The 27360-nt window shown below is 51.5% G+C and overlaps 1 protein-coding gene across 9 annotated transcripts in view; it reads right to left on the minus strand.

Annotated features, from left to right (window-relative positions):
• Positions 1 to 27360, minus strand: part of EPS15L1 (epidermal growth factor receptor pathway substrate 15 like 1) — an 83435-nt gene that overhangs the window by 30407 nt on the left and 25668 nt on the right. For 6 of the 9 annotated variants that reach the window (XM_084759139.1, XM_084759141.1, XM_084759145.1 and 3 more), the window contains exons 7-21: positions 26610 to 26735; positions 23833 to 23892; positions 19620 to 19853; positions 17616 to 17773; positions 14429 to 14585; positions 14126 to 14211; positions 13057 to 13129; positions 12592 to 12753; positions 11820 to 12017; positions 10689 to 10853; positions 5947 to 6070; positions 5170 to 5220; positions 3168 to 3304; positions 735 to 795; positions 21 to 103 (exon numbers count right to left, since the gene is read on the minus strand). In XM_084759139.1, coding sequence (XP_084615265.1) covers positions 21 to 103; positions 735 to 795; positions 3168 to 3304; positions 5170 to 5220; positions 5947 to 6070; positions 10689 to 10853; positions 11820 to 12017; positions 12592 to 12753; positions 13057 to 13129; positions 14126 to 14211; positions 14429 to 14585; positions 17616 to 17773; positions 19620 to 19853; positions 23833 to 23892; positions 26610 to 26735 — 1875 coding nt within the window. The remainder of the gene's footprint in view (positions 1 to 20; positions 104 to 734; positions 796 to 3167; positions 3305 to 5169; positions 5221 to 5946; positions 6071 to 10688; positions 10854 to 11819; positions 12018 to 12591; positions 12754 to 13056; positions 13130 to 14125; positions 14212 to 14428; positions 14586 to 17615; positions 17774 to 19619; positions 19854 to 23832; positions 23893 to 26609; positions 26736 to 27360) is intronic. The other 3 variants (XM_084759142.1, XM_084759146.1, XM_084759140.1) reach the window with 2 other exon arrangements.

Here is a 27360-nt window from a genome sequence, read left to right on the forward strand (position 1 = left end):
ACTTCTTGGGAGGGCCTTACCTTAGACATCTGGCTGAAGTCAGCGAAGCCCTCCGCACTACTGAAGGAGCCACTTCCAAAGGGGTCTAGGGTTCCGAAGGGGTCTGCGAGAGGCACCAAAGGGGTTGTGGTTACGGTCTGAGCAGGTGTGCCTAAGAGTCAAGGGGCAATCCCAGGGCACAGGAGCAGGGGACTCAGGGCTGGGTCACAATGATTACAGGAGGGTCAGTTCCTGCCAGAACCTGCCACCCAGCAGTCCAGGAGAAGCGAGTGAGGTGGAGAGTGAGACACATTTGTAGGGTTATCAGGTGGAGAGATCCCTCCCACTTCCACTTCTTAATAAGGTCTCATTTTGTAGCCCAGGCCACAGAGACAGGACTGGAACCCCCTGCCTCTGACTTCTGAACAGTAGGATTATTAAAGCTGTGTACTACCAATGTATGATTCTGTTTTGAAACTAGTGATCCTCAGCTCCCCAGTGCTGGGATTAGACACGAGTGCCACCGTGCCTGGGAACCTGTGGACTGCCCCATTATAAGCAATGAGCAAAAGGTCCCCACAGCACTGGGATTAACAGGACTCCTGTTGAGAAAGACGGGCCTGTGAGGGTGAGATTGGGGTGCGGGGTTGGGGGAATTGGGGGATGGCCTGAGAAAGACCCACCAGAGATTGGCTACCCTAATCTGAGGACTGATGGCCTGGCTGAGATGTGGTCAGGAGGGCCTCAGGTCTCACCTGATCCTTTTGAAGAGATGCTGGAGGAGGAGAAAGGATCACTGGACTCAAATGGGTCGAGCTGAGGAGAAGACAGGAAGAGTTTATTCTGCCATCAGCCACTCAGCTGTACTTTCCCTAACAATCCCAAATGTCTTAAACAATACTTCAGGGAGCATGGGTGACTTAACCAGCCCCGGGCAGTGGAGGGTAATCCTCAACAGATGCCCTGCTGTGGGTAACACTGATGAATTCTATAGCCCCCAAGTTATCAATGAACCTGAGAACTGAACCAAAGCCAGACACAGACAGCATCAAGATCTGACAAAAGGGATGAGGGTGGAGCCCCTACCTAGGATTCCCCAGTGAGGGGCTGGGGGCGTGGCTCCATAAAGGAAGGGAAGTCTGTCTCCCAACAGAAGGAAGAGAACCAGGAAAGACACATGCCTGGCCCATTCTAAGGCTGCTTAACTCAAGCCGGGCGAGGTGTTACACACCTGTTACCCCAGCACCTAGGAGGCAGAGGCAGGTGGATATCTGAGTTTGAGCCTGGTCTGCCTAGGAAGTTTCAAGGCAGCCACAGCTACAATGAGAAACTTTGCCTCAAAAAATCAAAAAATAATAAACAAACAAATAGGTAATAAAAATTGAAAGAGTATCTAACTCTTTTAAATTTATACCTGCCGTTCCAGCACACAGGAGGATAAGGCAGGAGGATTGCTGCAACACTGAGGCCAGATGGAACTGCCCAGAGAGACTATGCTTCAAAAGAAATAAGAGAGAAACAGAGTGGAGAGAAAGACCCAGATCTAAAGGGTCAAAGCAAAGCTGACAAAGCTGTCAGCACTCTGGAAGCAGAGGTAGGCAGATTTCTGTGAGCCCCAGGCTGGCCAGGGCTACACAAAGAGCAATTGTCTAAAAAAAATAAAAATAAAAATAAAAAGTAGTGGTGGTGGTGGTCGTGGTGGTGGTAGTATTGATTCAGAGTGGGTACAAGCACCACTGGCTGCCCTTCCAGTGGGCCAGAGCTGGGTTCCCAGCACCCTCATGATGGCTCACAACCACCTATAACTCGAGGTCCAGGAATCTGATGCCCTCTTCTGGCATCCATGGGTACCAGGCATGCATGTGGTATATAGACATGCAGACAAAACACCTATACAAATAAAATAAGAACTTTAAAAAATCTTTTTAAAAAATTCCAACAGAAGATCAATTATGGGTTATGCTTCACTTCTCCAACACACTGGGCAGAGGGACAGGATTCTGAATGGTAGAACTGTGCGCACGCGATGAACTGTAGTGGGGATGGGACCCCAGTCTCAACACGGAATTCACTTGCTTCTCTTGTGTGTGGGTGAGCGTCCTGCTCCATTATTCCTCTCACTGAACATGGAGCTGGGTTGATAGCCAGCCCAGCCGTCCGCCTGTGTCCCCAGCTCAGTAACAGGATCACAGGCTGCACAGTGTGCATCCTGGGGGCTGGGGGCTGGAGGCAAGCTCAGGCTTGCACAAGAGTGTCCTTAGCTGCTGAGCTGTCACTCCAGCGCTGCCCGCAACACCAGACAGCATCTCACTATGTAATCCATCTGCTTGCCATGGAGACCAGGCTGGCCTCAGACTGTGTTTCTAATATTCTCCATGCAGCCTGAGGAGCACTCAGCACAGCACTCTGGGTGCACTTGTGCCCTACACGTCTGACACATGAGGCCAGCGTGGAACCCTGCACTTGTATCATGATGTCAGGTCTGTCGGGCAGGCGAGGGCCTCTGGAAGTTACATGAAGGGGAAAAGCAAGCTTGTCCTTTACAGCACCTTGGTTTCTCACTTGCATAAAAACACTCCTTCTAGGCAAGGTGGTTTTTCTTCTCCAGCTTCTGTGATGTTGCACCCACATCAGAACCAGTGGCCACACTAGCCTTCAGAACTCTGAACTAAAACAAACCCCTTTGCTTTAAGTGTGCAGCCTCAGGAATGTTGTTATAGCAACAGCAACCAGGCCATCACCCTCTAAGTTCTCTACCTCAAATGACACTGTTACTGATGTGTACTAGAAAGACTCCAGAGCACAGCTAATGAGAAGGCTCATCAAGTAAACGTGCTTGCTGCCAGCTCTGACAACAAACGTGGCCACCATGCCCGGCTACATGTAGTACTTTGCTGTAGCTGTGGAAGATGGAGTAGAGGTGGGAGCAGAGGACCAGAGCAACGGAGAGGGACTAGAAGGGACAAGAATTACTTGAGAAGATGCCTTGGCCCTAACTTGGTGCTGCAGCATGCTGCTCACAAGTTAGGACTTAGCAATGACAGCACTGGGAGCCACCTCACAAGGAGGAACGAGACCAGCCTTGTAACCACAGCTCCTGGCCAAGCCAGCCACTCTCCTGACACTATGAGCTGATCCCAACACACATCGGATCAGACGCCCTCGGGGGCCCTGCAGACACTACTCACCTTTGCAGGTAAGGAAGGGTTCTTTGTGAAGGGGTCTGAGGTAAATGGGTCATTTTTTGTCTGTTTCTTGAAGAAGTCGTCACTGGTAGAGCTGTGGAATGGGTCACTTTCTTTGAAAGGGTCCCCTCCAAATGGGTCTGGAAAAAAAAGTGCACAACTGGTGAGCAATGAGAAGTAAAGAGACGACACGGGGAGATGTAAGAGGACGACACAGGGAGATGGAGACGTAAGGGGACAACACGGGGAGATGGAGACGTAAGGGGACAACACGGGGAGATGGAGACGTAAGGGGACAACACGGGGAGATGGAGACGTAAGGGGACGACACGGGGAGACGTAAGGGGACGACACGGGGAGATGGAGACGTAAGGGGACGACACGGGGAGATGGAGACGTAAGGGGACGACACGGGGAGATGGAGACGTAAGGGGACGACACGGGGAGATGGAGACGTAAGGGGACGACACGGGGAGACGTAAGGGGACGACACAGGGAGATGGAGACGTAAGGGGACGACACGGGGAGATGGAGACGTAAAGGGACAACACGGGGAGATGGAGACGTAAGGGGACGACACGGGGAGATGGAGACGTAAGGGGACGACACAGGGAGATGGAGACGTAAGGGGACGACACGGGGAGATGGAGACGTAAGGGGACGACACGGGGAGATGGAGACGTAAGGGGACAACACGGGGAGATGGAGACGTAAGGGGACGACACGGGGAGATGGAGACGTAAGGGGACGATACGGGGAGATGGAGACGTAAGGGGACGACACGGGGAGATGGAGACGTAAGGGGACGACACGGGGAGACGTAAGGGGACGACACAGGGAGATGGAGACGTAAGGGGACGACACAGGGAGATGGAGACGTAAGGGGACGACATGGGGAGATGGAGACGTAAGGGGACGACACGGGGAGATGGAGACGTAAGGGGACGACACGGGGAGACGTAAGGGGACGACACGGGGAGATGGAGACGTAAGGGGACGACACGGGGAGATGGAGACGTAAGGGGACGACACAGGGAGATGGAGACGTAAGGGGACGACACGGGGAGATGGAGACGTAAGGGGACGACACGGGGAGACGTAAGGAGACGACACAGGGAGATGGAGACGTAAGGAGATGGTCACTAGGAAAAGAGGGCTCAGGATAAAGCAGAAATTGCGGTTACTGAGTGGTTGTTGTCCAGGGGTTAGAATGGGGACAATGGCCCCGAGTTAGGACCACCTTTCAAGGTGATAGACTGTACTGTAACCTCCACAATTCTACACCTCTGTCACAAGCTTTACTGGAGCAACAGGAATGGACAAAGCAGATATAGGCATTTCCTGCCAACCCTGACAGCCTGACCCACGTGGAGAAAAATAACCAACTCCTGCAAATTTAGCCTAACCTCTACACATGGCATTTCCCTGCCCCCAATATTTAAATAAAAGTTTCTTGTAATAGGATCTTGCTATGTAGACCTGCCTCTGCCTACTGAGTTACTGCAGTGCTGGGATTACTGTTGTGTGTCACCATGGCCAACTTGTTTAAAAGGAGGATTCTGTGCTGTGCACGTTTTGCTCTGTAGTAAAGCTGAATTTAAAGATAATAACCAGTGTGGTGACGTCAGGGGCAGGAAGCACACTGGTGGCACCACGCCCGAGGCAGGATGGGAGCTACTGTAACAGATGGGAGTCTCTGAGGGATGCAGATAGTCCAAATCTTTTCTGTTCTGTGGTACTGGTAATGAAACCCAGTCCTTTGGGCACACTAGGCCTTTTTGTGGAAAAAAAAAAGGCCACAAAAAAGGTGCAGGTGGCACATCATGGCTATCTTTTGCTGTGACATGACTGTCCCTGGCATGAGCAGTGGGAAGTCTCACCATCTGTGACAGTCACACCACATACCCAACACAGTCAGCTAGGGCAGGAGTGACCCTGCACCCAGAAGATCTGGGACTGGAGAGACTCTGGGTGCTGTCAGGGATACAAGGAAGCCAGCCTTTACCTGCAGCTGCTGTGGGCTGCTCTGTGAAAGGGTCATTCTGGAAAGGGTCGCCTGTAGGAAAGAGAGAAGCAGTCAGGTGAATGGAGGACAGGAGGCCCAGCGTCAGGGAAACAAGTGGTCCCTCTGTCCCTCAACCCCGCTGCAGCCATGTCACAGGTGAAAAGTGGCAGCCCTAGGCAGGCCAACTGTTAGGATGAGTCAGGCCACAAAAGGAATAGAGTCTCTGAGTGCTCACATTTCCTTCTCCACCCTGGGTCCCTGCCTCTCCCCCCACCTTGGTCTGTGCAGCTGTCCTGATCATGTCATGGTGACCTACAGTGACGCCAAGGCTGCTGGGTCTGCTCCTTAGACCTAAGATGCTACCATGAGATCTAAAAGCTCTGCAGGTAATGTGGCGAACACCTGTAATCCCAGCACTTGAGAGGTAAAGAGTCTCCATGAGTTCAAAGCCAGCCTGGTCTACAGAGAGAGTTACACGGCAGCCCGAGCCAGAGAGAGACCCTGTCTCAAAACAAAACAACCCCTGAAAGTTAAGGATCTGGAGTGAAGAGCCTCTGTTGTTCCTGCTGAGGACCCAGGTTCGATTCCCAGCACCCAATGGCAGGTCACAACTGTCCCTAACTCCAGCTTTGGAGGATGTGACACCCTCTTTTTGCCCTCTGGGGGAACCGCACACATCTGAGGCACATGCATGCAGGCAAAACACCCATACACATAAAAAACATTTTAAAAAGCAAATAAGTAAGTCTTTTCATGGGGACATAGGCTGGGGTGTACCTTTGAAGGGGTCAGCTCCTTTAAAAGGGTCGGACTTGAAAGGGTCCTCTGCCTGGAAGGGGTCCGGATGCAGCTCTTGGGAGTTGCTGCTAAACAATAAGGCTTTGTTTTTGAACGGGTCGTCCTAGGATGGTGAACAAAGGACAGGCACTGAGTTACTTCTGACTTAAGCCAAGTGCAGGGCTCCACACCTAGCTCAGCTCTGCATCTGACTCAGTGTGGCCCACAACAGAGTGCCTGAAGAGGAGTCACTCAAGGGGAGATTCTGGCTAAGAACAGCCCTGACACTGGCCCCTTTGTTGAGGTAACAATGGAAACCAAGTGTGGCACACATGGAAACGCTGCAACACAGCTTTGCAACTGTTCAATGAATCTACAACAGCTCTAAGAAAGTTTCTGAGCCAAATGAGTCAAGAGATGGAATGCATCCACCCATGTGGCGGCATAGTATTCAGCCTTGAAGAGGAAAGGAATTCTACTGTAAAAGGAAAAGAGTTAAGGATGTGCACCTAAGAGACAGAGCTAAGTACTGTGCGGCCCCTGGAGCCACCACATTCACAGGGGCAGAAAGTGGAGTGATGAGGCCAGAGCCTGGCCATGGGCGGGATGACCCACCCCAGAACCTGGCCACGGGTGGGATGACCCACTCCAGAGCCTGGCCACGGGCGGGATGACCCACCCCAGAGCCTGGCCTCGACCATAGGGCTATGTCAAGAAACAAGTGGGCTGTTTCCGCCAAGTAGGAAGTGAGGCTTGGGGTGACGCTGGTGCAGTGGTAACTGCTAAAGCATGCAGGACACTTTGCATTTTTATAAAAAGGTGCTTATTTCTAGAAACTAGCAAGTGTATTCAAAGCAGAAAAAAAAAAACTTTTGAAGAGTGCTTTTCCATAGTGGGACTGGCCTGAGGGGTGGAAGAGGCTGCAAACAGAATGCTGGGCTGAGAATCAAGAATCTGCTCTGCTTGAGACACACAATCCTCTACAAAACAAGGCTGTTTAACTCAAGTGGGTTTTGATTTTTTTGAGGGAGGCAGGGTCTCACTATGCAGCCCTGACTGGTCTGGAACTCACTATGTAGACATGGCTGGCCTTGGGCTCACATCAGCCTGTCTCTGCCCTCCCACTGTTGGGACTAAATGTGGGGCTGCCACGACCAGCAGATGGTTCTGACAGCTGCACCCATGGCTGGTCAAAGGGACTGTCACTCGTCCCATGGCCAAGTCATTTCAGAGCTGGGGCATCTGTGATAGCAGACAGTCGTTTGAAGAAATGATACAAATAGCTCAAAAGGCTATTACCTCCAAAATTGAGTCCAAGTTCTAATAAGGCTGCCTGCACCTGGGACAGCAGAGTGGTGCCTGCAGGGGTGGGTGAAGAGGAAGCCACCAGTGGGAAGGAGGGACACACGCGTTACCCTGGTTCTGGAAGGCTGAGGCAGGAGGATCAACAGTTCCTGACCAATACGCCATACAGCAAGATTTTTCTCAGGAAACAATAAATAAATAAAGATTAAAGAAATAATAAGCAGCAGTCATTGATTGGGTGGTGTGTGAGTAGGGTGAAGACGTGGGTGGCCATCTTACCTGGGACCAATTCTTCAGAGTTTCTGGGCACAGGCCTTCCTAGGGAAGCCAGGCCTGATGCTCAGGGAGGTTAAACAGATGCAGCAACACAGCATCTGCTGACGACGCCTGGGTGCTGCCAGCACTGAGGTGTACACACCCCTGTGCAGCTGCTGGGGTTCAAGGACGGAGAGAAACCCAATGGGAGATTCTGACCAAAAGGGGCAGAAGACAGATCTTTCTGGCACACCATGGACAAAGGAAGGCCCTACCGCTGTTGGGGCTTAAGGACAGAGAGACTGGCAGAAGGTCATGACCCAAGGAAGCCCTGGGACGGGCAGAAAAAGCTCTTGGATCAGCCCTGGGCAAGGTCTGGACTGTGTTCTAGAAGACAGAGGATGAGGGATGGATCAGCAACAGCAGCTGGGTCTCAGCAGGGAAGCTTACAGGCAGCCCTCAAGTGGCCTTTATGACAGTCTCCTGCTTTCTATCACTGAAGAGAAGATGGTGAGGGAACGGGTTTCAATGGCACAAGCCTGCCTGGGGCTGGCACCACCAGTCCTGCATGTGCTGGGTCGGTGGGGCGACGCCATGGTGTTAGGAGGAATCTCACAGCTCATGCAGCTCAGCACTGTAGTCAAAGACCTGGCGGGGCGGGACTCACGACAGGAATAAAGGAAAACGCTGACAGCTCATCACAGACTCAGAGCTGAAAGGGGAGTTTTCCCAACCCACAAACGTGAACACAACCACAGAGGAGCCCCACTCTGTCACCACGTGCACACAGTGGATGAACTTATCTAAAATGTCACTGGTAAATGCCATCTTCCCAGACCACTGAGTCATGTGGCTGCTTGCTCGGTGACTGAACACGGATATAAGGGGAGAAATGACATTAGGGCGGGTGGTGAGTATGTCACAGAGGTAGAACATGTTAACTACTACCCTCTGCAGCATGGAGGCCGGACCCAGGGCCTCCCACTGCTGAGCCACACAGCCAGCTGCAGAGAACACCTTCAGAGGCGAGCCCTAAGAACGGTCTGTTTTCAGAATACAGCCATGGCCACATGTTGCTGTGATACCCCTGCCTCTTACAGAGTGCTGGGGGCTGGTTGTGCGGCACATGCCTTTCATCCCTGCACTCAGAGGGAGAGGCAGATGTGTCTCTGTCAGCCCAAGGCCAGCCTGCTCTTCACTGTGAGTTCCAAGCCAGCCATGGCTACACCATGAGACCCTGCCTCAAAAACAAAAGAAAACAAAATGAGAAGTGTGTTTGCTGAAGGCCCACTGCTGGCGCTCCTGCAAATGAACTTGAAGTAAATACTCGTGTCTTAGGTTGAGCTTAAGCAGCTCTCACTTACAAATCCTTGCTGGGAGCCCATGACACTGACTCCTGCATGTTGGCGGGGTTGGAAGTGGCCAAGAACCCAATCAAACTGGGTCCTGAGTGACAAACTGGGATCGTGCACTGCTTTCTCTATGCTGGGGAGGCGGCTGGGGTGACGGGGTATCCAGGAAGAAGATTCTGTGAGGTGGGGCTGGGTGCAAGGCTCAGTGAAGAGTACTTGCTAACATGTGCGAGGCCCTGTACAGCACTGTGAAAGAAAAAAGTAATTCAGGATATGCATATATGTGAACGGGGGCAAGCCATGCCATGGGGAGCTCAAGATGTGCAGCTCTGGTTGCACAGTTCTCCATAAGCACGGCCTAGCTGCAGAGCACACGGAGCACGCTCTGCTCCGGTCCCCAGATGGAACACTGAACAAAGACCTTGCTTCAAAGTGTTTATTAAGAAATAGAAACAAGCCCCCCCAAAGGTTTTAAAAACTGTATTTGTACAAGGAGATGTGGGTTCCTTCAGATACAAGATACAAGTCTTGAGTTTCTAGGTAATATATCTGATGGTTACACTGTACATGTGACAGTCAACTGCGCAAACTCCACTTGGTTAAACAATGGACAAAAATAACCAAGCACAAAAGGCTCTGGGGGTGGCAGAATGACCAGCCACCTGCAAACTGTCACCTACTGCTGAGATGCAGCCCAGGACGCGAGCCTGACAAAAGCTCTCACACACCTTTAACCCCTGCAAGTGAAGTCTCTGGAGTTCCAGGCCTGCCTGGGCTGCACAATGAAAAACCCTGTCTAAAAAAAAAAAAAAAAGAAGGAAGGAAGGAAGGAAAAGAAAAGAAAAAGGAGTGAGAAGAAAAAAAGAAAACAACAAACCAAACCATCCACGAGGGGAGGCTGAGAGGAATGCTTCCCTATCCCAGGACATAGGACAAGCGAGCCACATGGAGGATGACGGCGAGGTGGAGCGGAAGAACACAATCGCAAGATGGAAACACACACCGGCTCAGGCCAAAAAGCAGAGGATTCCATGGAACAGATGCCCACTATGGCAGGAAGCCACTGCGTGTGAGTCTAAGAGTGTAGGGGCCTCAGGTGGGCAGACGTAACAGAGAGGCAGAGACACAAAGCACCTGCTAAGTGGTCCAGGCAAGTACAGGCTCCCTGTGAGCTCTTGGATGAGAAAGAAGAGAAGAGCGAGGGAAGGTGCACGGTGAGTGGCGGTCACACGAGGGAAGGGACAAAGAAGGAGAAGCGCAGGGCTGCAGCAAGGCAGAGCCCTGGAAGACGAAGCAGCCAAGCGGTTAAGAACAGCACAGCACCTCGGATACTAGGGCCTGCAGACCCAACCACAGAACCCCCTGAGCTGGGGCTGAGACCACCTGAGAAGGGTTACTCGGCTTGAGCATCAGTGGCTCAGAGGCAGGGAGGCCCACAGCGCTGAGGCCCTCGGAGGGCAGCCGGCTGGCAAGGCAGGTGGAGCTGGAGGCTGCAGCGCTCACCACGCAGCTGCACTTCCAGCTTCTCCTCTCAGAGTCACTGGAGCTGAAGCGCACACACCCAAGGCTGCCATCGGTGGAGCAGGGAGCTTCCACAGCATGGGACCGCAATGGCTTTGTTAGGTTTGCCCTCCACATTTGAGGAGATGGAACACCTGGGCCTCACAGCTTCTGGATGGCAGGGTGAACTCGGCCACCAGCCCTGGGCCCTGCAAAGGCAGACTGCCATCAAAAACAAGGGGTGTCATGCATTGGGGGAGCAGTGCCGTGAGCAGATCGGCAGCTGCAGCAGAACCCGCGTGGACCCGGAGACGCTTACTCGACCTTTACCATGGCTCCAAAGCCGCCCCTCTCTGCCAGCAGGACACCTTCGCTCAGGGTGGCCAGGTCAGGCAGGCTGGTGCCAGAGACCCCATCAGGCACCTGGTCGTACTGTTCCAGGCTCCGGTGAGCTTCTAGGTGGCTCTCCTGTAGCTGCGACAGCTTGCTTCTTGCCTGAAAGACAAACACCGTGGACATCAAGGGGAGTGCGGGGTTCAGCCAGCAGTATGCCTTCCCAGGGCGAGCACACATGAGAAGGACTGGCCTGCACAAGCTGTGTCACTAAACGGGCCCTGATCTTGTGAGGGTCATAACAAAGCTCACTGTACAGCATCTGCACTGTCGACAAAGGACAGGAGGAGGAGGAGCAGAGGAAGGCCTGGAAAGGCTGAGGCAGGAAGATTCATCACAAGTTCAAGGATGTCATGAGCTACACGAGGAGACCCTGTCTCAAGAACAGTAAAAACCCCAAAATCAAACTGAAACAAAAAAAAGGAAATGATGCTGGTCATGTTTGCACACACCTTCAATCCCAGTGTTCAAGAGGCAGAGGCAGGTGGATCTCTGTGAGTTCAAGGGCAGCCTGGTCTACAGAGTGAGCTCCAGACCTGCAGGAGCTGCACACTGAGACCCTGTCTATCACCATCACCAACCATTACTTCTACTAGTAATGTGCCTTAGGCATCTCCACGGAACAGTCTCCGAAGGCTGTGGGGAAGAGCCCTGAAACAGCCCCATGGAATCAATGTTTATAAACACAACATAAGACATGAAGCCACTGAGGTGGCCCTGTCAGCCTGTAGCCTGCAGACAAGCAGACAGCTGCCGTCTAGAGGACAGGCTTTCCTGTGTGCTGAGGGCCAGCATCGCCGTCTATGGCCTGCATCCCGGAGACCACCACCAAGTCCAATGACCACATATGGACAAGGACAGTGCAGGGTCAGAATTGCCTCTTGGCTGCCGGGGGAGGCCTCGCACTCATGAGACAGGGAGGCAGGCGCCCTGGGCCACAGCGTACAGAGCCCCCAGCAGCACTGACCCCATCACACATAGGCAGGTGAGACAGAAGGAAGCCACAGCACGCACAGCCACACAGGGAACCCAGCTTCAGGGGGCCGCCACCCCTGCCTGCCAGAGCACCTGATTGATCTCATCCTGCGTGGACTTCAGGGACCTGAGGATGGTTTCCAGCTGGGCACGCCCCGCCTGGATGCTCTGCTCCAGCTGCGTCTCCTCCTGCTGCAGCCGGTTCAGCTCCGACTTGGCCCGGTTCAGGTCATCCTCCTGGGACTTTAGGTCTGACTCCTGAGACTGGATCTGGGTTTTCAATGACGAGATCTGAAGTGAGAGCCAAAAGGACTCACAAGTCAGGGTACAGAAAGACAGACAGACACTGAGCATCCTCACTGGGAGATGGTTGCTGGGTAGTGGTACTGGCTGCCAAGCCTGAAGACAAGGGTGCACATGGTGGAAGGAGAGGACCAAGTGCTACCGCTGCCCTCTGAACGCATAGACATGCTCGTACTTGCACGCGCGCGCGCACACACACACACACACACACACACACACACACACACACACACGTGCGCAGGATTTCTCCCACAAAAAGACAGAGAGGCCAAATGCACAGGCTCTGCAGTTAGAGGAAGATCATTTGTGTCAAAAGTGGCAACACCAGGAGCCAGAGAGGCACCTGGAGCCCTGTTCTCTGCTGTGGGACACCACAGGACATCCAGGACATGGGTACCGAAGCCATTCAATTTTGCAACTTGATCTCTAGGGACAGAGGGATCATTCACAGGCCAGGCCTCAACTTCCTGGATGTTCCAGGAATTCCACTCCAGGCACTTAGTCATCTGCAGCAAGAGCTGCCGGGAAGCTCAGAGGACACAGTCCATACTGTGAAGCTCACCATCTGGGTCTCATCCTGGCATTTCTGCCGCACGTCACTCAGCATGTCCCGCAGCTTGGCCTTCTGCTGGTCCATCTCGTCCAGGCGGCCCTGGGCGTCCTGTTTCTGAGCCTCCAGCTCCTGCAGACTGCTGGTTTCCCGGTCCAGGTCATTTTGTAATTCCTGTGGGAAACGGGCTGGTGTTGGCTGACACTGATGACAACAGTCACTGAACAAGAAACTAAAAGCAGACACTGGGCTGGACTGTGGCTCAGTGGTAGAACCTGTGTAGGGAAGGGCTCCATAGCCCCCATGCCAAGGATGCACATGAGGCCCCTACGTTCTGTCTCTGGCACCTGAGCACAGGTGAAGCCTGGAGTTCTACGCACGAGTGAAACCCCAGCTTCCACTCCCAATCTCATCAAGGAAACAAAACCACTTTGCAATCCCAAGGCTGTCCCTAAAGCGTGGTCCTGCACCCCACACCTGCACTTCGCTGGCTTTCTGTCTGACCGCCGCCTCCTTGTCTCTGATGTCTTGCTCCAGTGAGTGCTTCTCTCTGCAGGTTAGGAACAAGAAACAGCTGACACTGCACAGCAGAGCTCATGTCAGGCCTGATCCTCCTACACATGCCAAACAGAATGACCCCTGCCTCCAAGTGTCACCGCGCAGCACGTGTCCTGAGGTCCTCACCAGAGGCCACTAGATCAGTTTCTAAAACTGAGCTAAGGAAGCCCCTTTCTTTACACATGAGTTAGCCTCAGGTACTTTTTACAGCAACACTCCTGGACTAACCAACAATGCTCCCTAGCCTAGGCTGCAGCAGGACTCTGACCAGAGGCCTCCCTCCCAGTGCCAACACCTGGGAGCAACAGGCACACAGGAGGTGCATAGGGAGGAACAGGGGTGGTCTCCAGCATTAGCAAGGGACCCTAATTGACACCAGCAAGGAAATGGGGAGGCTGGAGCCAGAGAGAAGCCCAGGCATGCACCTCTTCCTCGGGCTCCAACACCCCAGACAGCTTCAGGCACTAGACTCCCTCTCTGTGGGATAATACACTCATGCCACCAAGCTGCTCAACTCTATGACTGTCACACTGAGAGAAACCGTCCCCTACACTCCACACCCAATCAAATGGCACTCAGCAGGCTGATGGTCCACTCAACAAAGAGGAGGACACTGGGGACAAAGAACTGCAGGCAAATGGCACCCAGGGAACAGTGGACTTTGAGGAGGTGCTGGGGGAATGCAGTGCAGTCACCTGGCTTGTGGTAAAGGAACAGTGAGGTTCCTGTGCCCTGTGGACACCTCTAATCTCTGCAGGAGGCAGCGAGGAACTGGCCCACTGTGCACTCCAGGTCACCTAAGCTGTCTGCTGTTTGTGTCCCTAGGCAGCTATGTAGCCGCAACCTGCCTGAGGCTACCTGAACAATACACTGACCCAAACAGAAAGAGATCTGACAAGACTGGTGGCTGCCCCTCCCTCAGGGCTGCCAAGGGCAGGAACACAAGGCAGCAGCAGCAGCAGCCACCAGGAGGCAGACAGTCCCATACCTCTGCAACTGTGCGATCTCCTGGCTAATGTCATCCAGTTCTTTCACACCAGTGAACTCCCCTGACCCCAGAGCGCTTGAGCTGTCCTAGGATCAAAAGTCAGACACAGAGTCACATCTCTGGTACAGCAGGGGACCCAAGTGCTATGGCCATTGGCATGAGAACACTCGAGGTGGCTCAGTCACAGGATCCTCTACCCCAACCCAGGTCTTGGGGACTGAGGACTGTGGGGCCCTAGGGGCACCAGCGCCACCTTCTGGCAGGTAGCAGGATGAACAGAAACAATGGTGTCTGGCTACTCACTGGAATGGGCGTGCCTCTCTCCGAGGGTGGCACCATGTCAGGCGAGAGGACTTGAGGCGGGTCGATGCCTTTACTGACCTTCTGCTGAATGAAATACATAGCTAGCGCGAACTGCTCTTTGCTTAACTTCCCCGTTTGTCTTGTATCGGCCAGGGCCCTGGGAGAGACGTGGGATGCAATTACACACCACAGCTGCACTTGCCACCGACCCTGAGCCCAGGCCTGCTTACAAGCCAACTGGACCAGAGCAAGCCTCACACTGCCTCGGTGCACCCACCGGTGCTGACTGAGTCAGCATCCTCGAGGCTAGCCGGCCGGACTGAGAGGCACCTGCTCTCAGGAAGGACCCCTCCCCACAGCACACACCCCTCCAGTTGGATAAAAGGGTCAAGGTTTTCTTGGTTCATCTTGTGCAAAGTACTCCAGAGATGCAGTTGCCCAGCATAGCCCACAAGCCTCCAGGCAGCTGGAAGGGCTTCACTCCACTCCTGTTTAATCACACATCTAGAGTCTGTGCATGAGCCACATGAGGAGAGCTGCACTCTGAAGGTCTCCAGACACACTCCCTGACCACGGTGTGTGCGCTACCAGGAGCTTGCCCCTGGCCTCTGTGTCTCATGTGGAACCAGGAGGACAGGCGTGTCCTAGATGAACCGACAGTGAAGGAGTGGTGAGGACAAGCATGTTCACTGTTGGTGATGGGCAGCAGCTGCCTGCAGAGCACCACTGCAGAGCACCACTGCAGAGCAGGCGCAGCTGTCTGAAGCTCCTCCAGACCTGAGTGCAGCAGCTCAGCTCTGAAGGACCAACAGCCTGGCTAGGACTACTCCCGAAGGCTCTTTCTGGCCATGAAGTGACCAGCACAGTCCCTGAGGCACAGGCAGCCAGTGGAGGCCATAGTTCAGGACTAGCTAACACTGATTTAGACCAGGCCAGTCACCCTCAGGAGCCCCACTCTGAGATGCCAGCTCTGGGGTGGCTAGCATTTAACAGGGAGGATGAAGGTGGCTCCCGCACCCAGTACCCAGTGTTTGTTAGACGCTACAACAGCTATGACTACTCTCAAGAGAACCCCAGGGTGAGCCAGCTGGCTGGTTTTATAAACTTTATGCAACCTAGGTACATCTGCAAGGACTCTTGAGATGACACCTCCATCAGACTGGCCCGTAGGCAGCTCTGTGGAAGCATTTTTTCAACTAACGACTGATGGGGTGGGCATCTCACTGTGGGTGGCCGGCAGGTGGGCCTGAGCTGTGTAAGGAGACTGAGCAAGCCAGTAAGCAGCACCCTCCACGGCCTCTGCTCCAGCTCCTGCCCCTAGGCTCCTGCCGCACTTGAGTTCCTGCCCGATTTCCCTCAGTAGTGGACTGTTGTCTGGAAATGTAAGCAGAAATGAACCCTTTCCACATTGCTTTTTGGCTATGGTGCTTTATCACAGAAATAAAAACCCTAACCAGTCCCCCATAGGAGGGCAGGCTTGGCAAGGTCGGTGGCCCCTCACCTACACCTCCTGAGCCCTGTATGCACTTCTGCCCTAATCTCATGTAGCCTGGGTATTGGGCCCTGCTCTTAAGGCTGAATTCTGGCATTATGAGACAGCCCTGAACTCGGTGCTAAAATGGTGGACCTCTTTCCTCAGCTGGGCTCCCTCCTTCCCCTGACCTGGGGAAACCCTATGTCCGCTAACGAGTGTCATACCACACAGGCCTCAGGGAGATTACAAGCCCACCCTGTAACAACAGCTAAGAGACCAGCTGTTGAGTGTGCACCTGGGGGTTCCTGGAAGTACCCTCCCCATGCTAATGAGATGTCTTGGTGTCTTAGCTTTCAGCCAATGACCTTTTCCCACACCTCTAACCACACCTAGAGTTCTTCGTGCCCCCGCCCCCCATGCAAATAGGATAATTAAATGCTGTGTTCCCTTCTTCTGATAGGACAGTGTGGCTACATGTGCATGAAGTAACCCTGGCACCCCAAGACCCAGTGACTCAGACACATTCACCCCTGAAATTCTCCCACTGCTAAGGTTCCTAAGTCCCTGTTTCACATGAAATAAATGGGCCAGAATCTATTTCATCATGACTGACTGGCTGAGACTCATTTATTCTGTGGAAGGAAGGGCTCCTTCCACCCCGTCTCAGCCCCTTGCCAGCCAGGCAGCCATAACTGCCTCAGTCGATGCTGAAGACCGCCTTATCGCTGTGAGAGCTCAGTGCTTGTGTGCAGAGGCAAGCTGCTGGCAGCTGGCACTGGACCTGCCTTGCAGCAACTAAGCAGGCAAGGGCATCGGCCTGCACCGTCTGCTGCTAGCACTGCAGCTTAGCTGAAGGGCTCTAACACTGTGGTATCACCACCAGCTTCGAGACGCCCAAGTTTCCGCTAACCTCGGACCAAGGCGATCTCATTAAAAAGAGCTAATTGTAACACAATGGGAAGCTTTCCCACGCCCACATGAGATCAGGAGCCGTGTGTACAGACCTCCGTCTGAGCACTCCAGCGTTCCTGAGGGAAGTGGAAGCTGGGCCTCTGGGGTCCACTTGCTCCCACCTGGAAGCCAACAGCACCAGGCCCTGGAGCGGCCTGTGAGAGCAGTGTGTGCCCAGCAGCAGCGGCAGCCGGAGTGCAAGACACTGGGGTATCAGGAGGTGCCAGGGCCCATCGAGTGTGGAAAGTTTACTTAAGAGGACCACTCCTAGCCGGGTGTGGTGGCGCACGCCTTTAATCCCAGCACTCGGGAGGCAGAGGCAGGCGGATCGCTGTGAGTTCCAGGCCAGCCTGGTCTACAAATCGAGTCCAGGACAGCCAAGGCTACACAGAGAAACCTTGTCTCGAAAAAAAAAAAAAAAAAAAGAGGACCACTCCATCAATGCAGCTATGGAGGGCATGTGCCCCCGTGGCTGCTTCAGGGTCCCCCACTGGACTTCGGTGGAATGCGCATGCGTTCGTCCTTGGTGTCCTTCCAAGTGGGCCCTCACTGGACCGGTCCAGGCCCTCTTTGGGCTTACCCAAGCGGCAGGTGGAACGACAAGGCAGGTGTGGCAGGGTAAGGTTTGTGGAGAGGACTGTCCGAGCACAGCTCTCCAGCACCAGCTGAGGGCTGACCGTGCACACGGGACACCAACAGCAGGGAAACTGGAGCCCTCCCACCAGACTGTCAGAGCTACCTCCACCAGGCTCCCATCCTTACCAGATGTGTGCCAGAAGGTTCTGTGTGAGGCCTGAGTGCATGAAGATCTCCTTCACTTCTTGGCCACTCACATAGCCATCGAGGTCCAGGTCTGTCTTCAAGAAGATCTCGTCAAAACGCATCTTATCTGCCACAGGTACCACCCAGGCCACTGGCAGCTGAAAGAGGTTTAACAGTGACTTCCCTGTGAGCCCGCTTCCGCCCTTGGCCCTGCTTACAGAGCTCTCACAGACAGTGTCAGGTCATGAACTCGGGTCCTGGAGCCCTGGCTAGGGGCAGTGAGGGAATGGAGAAGGGACAGATGCATAGACTTGCACCCAGTGGGGTTCGGACCAGTTGGGGTTCTCTGCTGCTACCACAGCTGTGAACCCAGAGCCACAGCATGGGGGGGGGGGTGAGCTGGACAGTCTCATGCTAACCATCCAGGCAGAAACTGCAGCTGCTAGTCTCTGCACACACCAACCAGGTCCCGCTGGTCTTACTGTTGACTTTTAGTGCAATCACCCCTCAGCTCTGACGAGGATGAAGCAGAAAGAGTATGCGTTCCTGGCCAGCTGGCTACCACCAGTGAAACCCAGTCTTAATGGGCATGGGACATACTTCTCTGTAGTGACTGCTCTGTGCTGCACAGCCATGCCCTATGCACCCTCTTTGGGCCCACGAGGCACATCAGTACATGCCAGCTACTGACCTTCATGGCCACCAAAACTTTGCAGCACGTACACAGCCCCTGAGCACACTCTCCCAAACACTCCCCTATCTTAACACGACTAAGAACGCCAGACTTGATGTTACAGTTGTGTGCACTTCACTGGTTTTCTGTCCCAAATGCTCATGGCACAGGGAAATGATGTCCTCTGCCAGGAAAGTCTTCCCAGGTCTTCATGAGTAAGGTTCAGTTACGCTGCGTCAGAGTGCTGCCTCTGAGTTAAGGGGCCACATCAGGCTGGTGTCGGGAAGCAGAGAGTAGGCAGAAGGCGGCAGGAGTGAGACAAGCTGAGCTGACAAGGCAGGAGGCTTCTGAATGGACAGGGCCCAAGAAATTAAAATCTGGGATGGAGAAAGCACTGTGTGCTGTACCAATAAAATAAGCTCCTGCATCGGTGCCAGAACCAGGTACACCCATGTGTGTCAGCAATGAGTGAGCAAGGCAGGCCTGTGGTTAGAATAGAAGGTCCTGCACGCCACCTAGGCCACACGTGCACATACGTCAATAAATAGCTGTAAGTACAGCAGAGTAGCAGCCGCGCAGCAGCCGTGCAGCTGGAGCCCCTCCTCTCCTATAGCTCAGGGCATCAGAACAGTTAGAGAGGGCAGGGGCCAGGGCTGCGAGCTGGCTCAGCGGTTAAGATTGCTTGCTGCATAATCGTGAGAACAGAAGTGCCAGCTCCAGATCCACGTAACAATAGAGCAGGGAATCCTGCAAGTCCTGCAGCTCCTACTGCGAGAGGCCCTGTCTCAAAAGCATAGAGGTGCAGGGATGGAGGAGGACGTCTAATACCCTCCTCCGCGATGTGTGCACACACTTACACAACGCACGCACATAAACAGGTAAATAAGCAAGTGAGTCTTTCCTCAGTGTGGTGAGGCTAGGGGCACGCACAGGTTCCGTGCAGACACAAGTAACTTCAACAAGTCACTCCAGTGTGAGCCCTGGAGGGCACTGGCCCCCTGGGAGTCCTGGAACCCAGGCCCACAGACCCCCAGGGACAGTTTCACTCACCTGTAAGAAGCTCAGTCTGAATCCCTGGAATTTTCCAAGATTCTTTCTTGCTTTATGTACTTACTGACTGACCTATCTAATGAGCTCTGTTATTTTGACTGCTACGTCCAGGGGCCACATGCTGGGAATTGGACCTGGGTGCTGGGAAGAGCAGTCAGTGTTCTTACTCACTAAGCCATCGCTCCAGTCTCACACCTCTAGTGAATTTTTAAAAGAATTTCACCACAGCTTTCTCATTGCTGCTGTTGAGATTTGATACAGATGGGGCCTTGGGCACTGACCTGAGTCTGCTTGACACTGTGCTTTGGAGACAGGCTGCCTGTGCTGTTGAGGCTGCTGACGCTGCCATGGGATGGCGTGGAGCGGAGGCTGTCTTTGGGCGGGGGGCTGGCAGGCAGGACAGGTACAGCACCCGCGAATACCGTCTTCTTCCTCTTAGAGGGTGGGATGAGGGACGGGGGCAGGACGGAGGGCACTGGCTCCTTCTCCAGGGCGCGATACACCAAGTGCATAGCCTATGGTGCCAATGAAAAGAAAAGGGCATTGAGGGAGCAGGGGCCACAGAACACAACAGAGACCTCATGCAGTCTCAAGTGCAGACAGAAGGTTGCTATGTAATTCAAATGCTGATTTCTGTACCCACCATATCTGGTTGCAATCCTTGTTCTGAGAATCTCCTCTCTCAACGTTGTATAAATTCTGCTCCCCAACTGTCCCCTGATATGCCAATAAAGCAGCTTACAGCCAATTACTAAGCAGTGGAAAGAATAGGGCGGGACTTCCTGCCAGCCAGGGGAGGAGGAGTTAGAAGAGAAAAGAGAAGATTCAATCACAGGCAGAGGTACTGGAAATATTAGGAGAGAGAACTGGAGCAGAAAAGCAGGCATCTCTGGGATGCAAGCTGGGAGGAAGCCATTTTAGCTTAAAGGGTTAAGATTAGAGCAATAACTGCTCAGTTCTTGTGCTATGAAGCCTATTATCAAACAAATATAAAAGAGTCTCAATTATCTGTGTGATAGCTGGGTTAAAAGAGAAACAGAGAGACACACACAGTTATATAAAAATAACCTTAACATTTTGACACCCAACATAGGGTCAAACTTACATAGAAAGTAAAAGTACAGAGCAGTGTCTAAGTTCTGTGCATTAAGAGAGCAACTACAGTTTCTACAGCTCACAGCTTCCTGATTAGATCCTCCAGCCAGCTGCAGAAAAACAAAACCTGATACAAACCCCAGAGAAGCCCTTGCTAAAAAAGGAAAAAAGTGGCTCTTTAGCACAAGCAAGCGTCTCAGAGCCAGACTTCGCTAACCAAGGGAGGAAGCTACATTTCTTTGAGAAGGGACTCTTTCTTGCAGGCACGAATTGTGCAGGCCAGAGGAACAAACACCTGTGGATCCAATAACTTCCCAAAGCTGGGGAGAGGCCAGGATCCAGTGGGGGAGGGATTAGAAAGAAGTTTATCTTTGGAAGAAGGAGCCAAAAAAAAAAAAACCAAAAAAACAACAAAAAAAAAACCACACCACCAACAACACAACCAAAAAACAAAAACCACCAGATTGAGAAGCCTCAAGCATTTAAACTGTTCATTGATGACTACTGTTTTGTATGCCTTCTTTGGGAGAGATCAGAATAAGACAGACTTGGAAAAGGAAGAAGCCGAGAAATTAGATGCTACATTAAAGGCCATAGAACAGAGGATGGAGGAATCTTTGAACCAAAATAGGGAACCTGCAGAGAAATCCAACCTGGGACTTAGAGTAACACCAAAAGAGGTAGATCCAGATGAGGAAGACGCATGAAGGCCGGAAGAAGCTGCAGAAAGGCAGCCCGGCCAGTTGCTGGCCAGAAAGGCCTCAGCTTTAGGCCGCCATGTCAGACAGGACACTGTGTGTGCACCTTCAAGGCTCAGTTACTGCATGAAGGTCGATATGCTGAAGCAGGAACACAGACGCTGCTTGGTGTTGCCTTGGAACAAGGTCACACCGTGGCTTGTGTGCTCCACTTTGCAGAGATCAGAGAGCTGAGATCCATGCACCGTGCCGTAGGTTCATGTACAGAATTCCAACCGTCCTTGCCTTAGATTCTGGAAAGCAGGGTCCTAGGGTTACACGTTTGTTAGGGAGGGACTGTCTTGGAGACGCCTTTGTAAACTGGGGCTGATGGTGCTTCAGCCTGTGTATCCATTGGAATAAAGCTATTTTTTAGTCGTTATGGTTGTGAGCCTAGCCTTTAACGGCTGAGCCATCTCTCCAGCCCTTTTTAGTCGTTATGACATTAAACCTGCCACAGATATAAATTATAATCCTATAGATCAAACAATTATGAAAGGATCTAAAAGTAATTTTTAAAAGGGTGCTCATAAAACAGAGGGGGATATAATATCTCCGCAAAATAGATTAAATAATGATTTACTGATTTCAAAATTATTAAATGAGACAAGCACCACACCTGCTAAGATATATTGGATTTTAGAAAGGACTGGTGAAATTTTTAAAGATTTATTTATTTATTACTATATATACAGTGCTCTGCCTACATGTACACCTGCAGGTGAGAAGAGGGCATCAGATCACATTACAGATGGTTGTGAGCCACCATGTAGTTGCTGGGAATTGAACTCAGGACCTCTGGAAGAGCAGTCAGTGCTCTTAACCACTGAGCCATCTCTCCAGGCCAGAACTGCTGAATTAAATCAGCATGTAAAGGTCCTAGTTCCAAAACTGAATATAGGAAATATGTTGCATTGGGAAAGGGAAAATGCTCTTGTATCAACAGCAAACAAAAAGCTATGTATTCCATCCAAACTGATGGAAATCAGATTTGACAGGGGGAAACATCCTAAAGATCTTGGCTACAGACAGATGGAAGGAAACCAAGACCCAACATGACAGGTAACATAATTTGCTGCTCCCTCCACATGGGAACAGCTCTGAGACTGACCGAGACATGAAAATGAATCCAGCCAGGACTTCAGCTCTGCACAGCCAGAAAATCTTTGGCTACAAATCCCCCAGGACTTATCGTGCCATTCTTTAAATGGCATAGATAAAAATTAGTTAAATAGCATAGATAAAAATTATATCACAGTTTGGTTCCTTACCTGTTTGAACACAGAACAGAGAATCATCTTTAACTGAACTGTGCTCAATGAACAGCTCACACATATATTAATACAAAATGTATAATAACTTTGAAAGTTAGTATTTTGCAGAGCAAGAGGAAAAACACAAGTAGCCCAGGTAATCCAACCACAGAAATGGCTTCAATAACTGTTTCCTCCAAAATCTACAGCTGGGATAATTTCAGAACAACAACATAGATCATGCAGCACCACAGGCTGCTCAGGCCAGGACCTCAGTTAAGCTCTGAACTTTCTCAGCATGCAGACACCAGACAGCAAAAGTCATAGCTAGCTTTACTAAGACTGGAAAATATCTTGATTTTCTTGAGCCCCCAAAAGAAAAACTATGCTCCAAATCAACACAAAGCAATTTAAGAAAACTATACTCCATTTCCAAGAGAGGGTGGATGTTTTTTGATCATTCTATGGAAGACAGATATTTGTTATTGTTATAAAGGAATTGATAAGAATGATAAGTAAAAAGCCTTAAAACAGATTTAAGATTTTATTTGAGCTGGGCGTGGTGGTGCACGCCTTTAATCCTAGCACTTGGGAGGCAGAGGCTGTCAGATTTCTGTGAGTTCAAGGCGAGCCTGGTCTATAAAGTGAGTCCAGGACAGCCAAGGCTAACACAGAGAGACCCCGTCTCAAAAAACAAACAAACAAACAAACAAAAAAACCAAAAGATTTTATTTGACTACAACATACTAAGGCATTGTACCTATATAATTCTTAAAAATGCAATGTTAAATTCTAGTCATTTCGAAAGCTATTATTAACAACTGTTTAGGATAAGTAAAAAATGTGTATTAGCTAGCAGTCAGACAATCAAATTCATGGTCTTGTTAGATACTAGTTTAATTATGAAAAATAAGTTTCCTAGATTGACAGATTAAAAATAACTAGAAATCTGCTGGAGAGATGCCTCAGAGGTTAAGAGCACTGTCTGCTCTTCCAAAGGTCCTGAGTTCAATTCCCAGCAACCACATGGTGGCTCACAACCATCTATAATATCATCTGATGCCCTCTTCTGGTGTATAGTTGTACATGCAGATACAACATTGTATACATAATAAATAAATATTAAGAGAGAGAGAGAGAGAGGAAGAAGGAGGAGGAGGAAGAGGAAGAAGAAGAGGATGAGGAGGAGGAGGAGGAGGAAGAAGGGTGAAGCAGGCCTTGTAGAATAATCACACTGCATCAGTGAAGGCGACTCTGGACTTTCCTGTACTTCTTCCTGAACTTTTTCCTAGTACTGGGATGATGTCAAAATAAACACTTTTAAAATTAAAGAAACATGAAAGACTCCTGCACCCACCAATATGAGGCTTAGGCCTCAGCAAGGTGGGAATGGGACACAGAGGACTTACCACAGCAAACTCATCTCGGTCCAGATGTCCGTCCTTGTCAATGTCACTGAGGTCCCAGACCTGTAGGGGACAGACAATCCATGAGGATGACATAGAGAGGAAGTGGCTGTATGGCAGGCAGGCATGCACCTGTGCTCCCACACAGGCAGGCAGGCAGGCATGCACCTGTGCTCCCACACAGGCAGGCAGGCACGCATGCACCTGTGCTCCCACACAGGCAGGCAGGCAGGCAGGCAGGCAGGCACGCATCACATCACAAACACAGACAAAGGGAAGAAGACAAGGAAAAGCATGTAAGAGCTGGTGTGTGACAAGAGGCTGCGGCAAGAGGACTGAGCTCAAGGCAGCCGGGGCCACAGAGCAAGACACCCTCTGTGGAGGTCTGAATAGGATGGGCCCGCAGGCTCACGCGTTTGTGTACTTAGTTCTCAGTTGATGAACTGTTAAAAAGGATGAGGAGGTGTGGCCTTGCTGGAAAAGTTGTGTCACTGGGGAGTGAGTTCTGAGGCTTCAAAAGCCCACACCAGGTCTCCCCCTGCCTCTCTGCCCATGGGCCTGTGTGTCTCTCTCAGCTGCTGCTGCAGCACCATGTCTGTCTGCTGCCACAGTTCCTGCCATAATGGACAAACCCTCTGACACTGTCGGCAGCCCAATCAAATGCTCTCCTCCCTAAGAGTTGTCTTGGTCATGGTGTCTTTTAACAGCAACAGAACAGTGACTAAGACCCTACCTAAAAAGTCAAAACAAGAAACCCAAGTAACGACAACAGCCCCACCAGCCTGCAGCTGTCTGGGAACCATCCTCACACAGAGCAGAGGACCAAGGTGAGACCTGCATCTTCCCACCCTGCCAACAAAGGCCAGGTGGAAACTACACCCCAAGCAACCCTTTATATTGAAATTTGAATCAAATTTGCATCCTCTGCAGTGTTCTTAAGCTCTAAGACACCTTTCTAGCCCCAATATCATCGACTTTAAAGTCTACTTTGAAGTGTTTAACTGGAAAGCCGAGTGCTGCACATGCCTATAATTCTAAAACTTTAGGCACATCTAATGGGCATTAGGATAGTCTCAGAGCCGCTGGGGACCTCAATGTTTGCTGTTTTTAGGCTCTGCGGGAGGCCAGTGGCCTCTGGCTCTGGCTGAAAGATCTCCGTAGATCTGTAGCAAAGCCCCACAGATGACAACAAGCTTGCCTGGCCCACATAAACCAGGAAGCCAGGACGATGCATTGAGCCACAGCCATGCCTGAAGACAAACACTTCATATTAATAGAAACAAAGTTGAGGTTCTTTTTTTTTTAAAGATTTGTTTATTATTATGTATACAGTGGTCTGCCTGCATGTGCACCTGCAGGCCAGAAGAGGGCATCAGATCACATTACAGATGGTCATGAGCCACCATGCCAGGAATTGAACTCAGGACCTCTGGAAGAACAGACAGTGCTCTTAACCGTTGAGCCATCTCTCTAGCCCGAGGTTCATTTTGATGAAGAGCTCCTGATACAGGATCCTGCTATACACACTGCGCTGGCCTCAAACTCATGATCCTCCTGCCTCAGCCTTTTAGGATCCCAGGTATGCACTGCTACATCCACTAAAATTGAGGCTTTAAAATAAATAAATAAAAGAAATGTGTTATGGAGGTGGATAGGCACTTAAGTTACTCCCAGCCAATATGGGATACAGAAAACACCATCTCAAAATGATGAAACCAAAAATGAAATAGCTAACCCTGCAACAGAGCTGAAAGTGACTTAGCCTCCAGACTAATAGGCAAGAAAAAGCATTTTCCTTTTTGTTTTTGTTGTTGTTTTCAGACAGGGTTTCTCTGTGTAGCCTTGGCTCCCAAACTGAAACTCTTGCTTTTTTTTTTTTTCTTGCCCAGCACTTGGGAGGCAGAGGCAGGCGGATCACTGTGAGTTCGAGGCCAGCCTGGTTTACAGAGTGAGTCCAAGACAGTTAAGGCTACATAGAGAAACCGTGTTTTGAAAAACAAACAAACGACAAAAAACAGATGCCAAGAGCCAATGAGATGGCTCAGCAGGTAAAGGCGCCTGACAAGCTGAGTTCAATCCCCAGGTGAAAGGAGAGAACAGATCTTGCCAGCTTTTCTCTGACCTTCACAGATACACTGTGGTACGCACACTAAGTTTTTAAAGTACTTAGCACTGTGTCACATGCCTTTAACCCCTGAACTGGGAGGCAGAGGGGAGCAGATTTCTATGAATTTGAGGCCAATATTATCTACACAAAGAGTTCCAGTCAACCAGGCTCCACTCCACAGTGAAACCCTGTCTCAAAAAAAAAAAAAAAAAAAAAAAAAAGGTTTGATGTAACTTGGGGATTTTTGTTGCTGTTGTCTTGTAACTTGTGTTTTAAAGCTGGATATGGCGGCATGCACTTGTAGGGCAGTCCTGGGGAGGCAGAGACGGTGATGCCCAGACTCTCTGGCCAGGTTAGTACATTTCAGGCCCAGTAAATGAGCCCATATAAGAAGTACACAGCAGTTCAGAAGAGTGCTCCCAAGGTGCTCCTCAGAACCCACAAGTACATGCACCCTATGCAGGCTCAGAGAGGGAGAAAGAGAGTGAGAGCGAGAGCAAGAGAGGGAGGGAAGGAGAAGAAAAGGGGGCTTGGTGCTAGGCTCGGCACGTGCCTCCTGTCATACAGTGGAAGGGTGCCAACATCTATCTTCACAGGGCACAAGAGCAGTGCTGACACACGGGGAGCATCTGGTGGCACAGTGCATGGTAGGAAAGCGCCTGCCCAGCCTTACCCTGCCTAGCACATCCAGAGGTAGTTTCGAGTTCATGAGGACTGGCTTGACCTTGTCTCCAGATAGCAGACCACTGACTGGTAGGAGGCTTTCAAAGATGCCATCAAACTTTGCTTTCTCCTCCACCTACCAGGAAAAGAAGGAGCGAGCATGAGTAGAGAGCACACAGTGTGGATCCACGGCCAGGCCGACCTACACAGAGCTCAGCTGCACAGTGGAGCAGCCGTCTCAGAGTGACCCTGGCTGCCTGAGTTGCCAGGGAGTTTATGGTGTGGGAGGAACAGCTCCCTGGCACCATGAGGGCCACGCTGAGCAGAAGACAAGCTGGGCCAGGTCTCACTCTGCAGGTGGCTGCAGGGGCCTGGCCAGCAGGCCCTGGCTCTTAGGGCCCCACCAGACGTTTAGCTCTGGAACGAGCATGGCTAAATCTAACTTCCAGTGGGACCAGCAGCTCGTCCTTTCACTGCAGCAGGAGTGAAATGCCAGAGGGCTTAAAGCCAGCCTGTGTGACATGGGAGCCCCCATCGCAAATGTCTCCCGTCTCTGTGCATGGGAGGCGGAGGCAGAGGGTCAAGAGCAGCTTTAGCGACAGTCTGAGTTTGACATCAGCCTGGGCGACATGAGACCCTTTCTCAATAAGCAGAACAAGAGATGGAGAGAGGGCTCAGAGGTTACACGCACCCAGGGCAGTTGCTAACACCAAGTTAGAAGGCTCACGACAGCTGGTAACTCCAGTCCCAGGGGTTCCCAC

The sequence above is a fragment of the Acomys minous genome, assembly GCF_964271855.1.
Source record: "Acomys minous genome assembly, chromosome: 15".
In the NCBI taxonomy this organism is placed as follows: Eukaryota; Metazoa; Chordata; class Mammalia; order Rodentia; family Muridae; genus Acomys; species Acomys minous.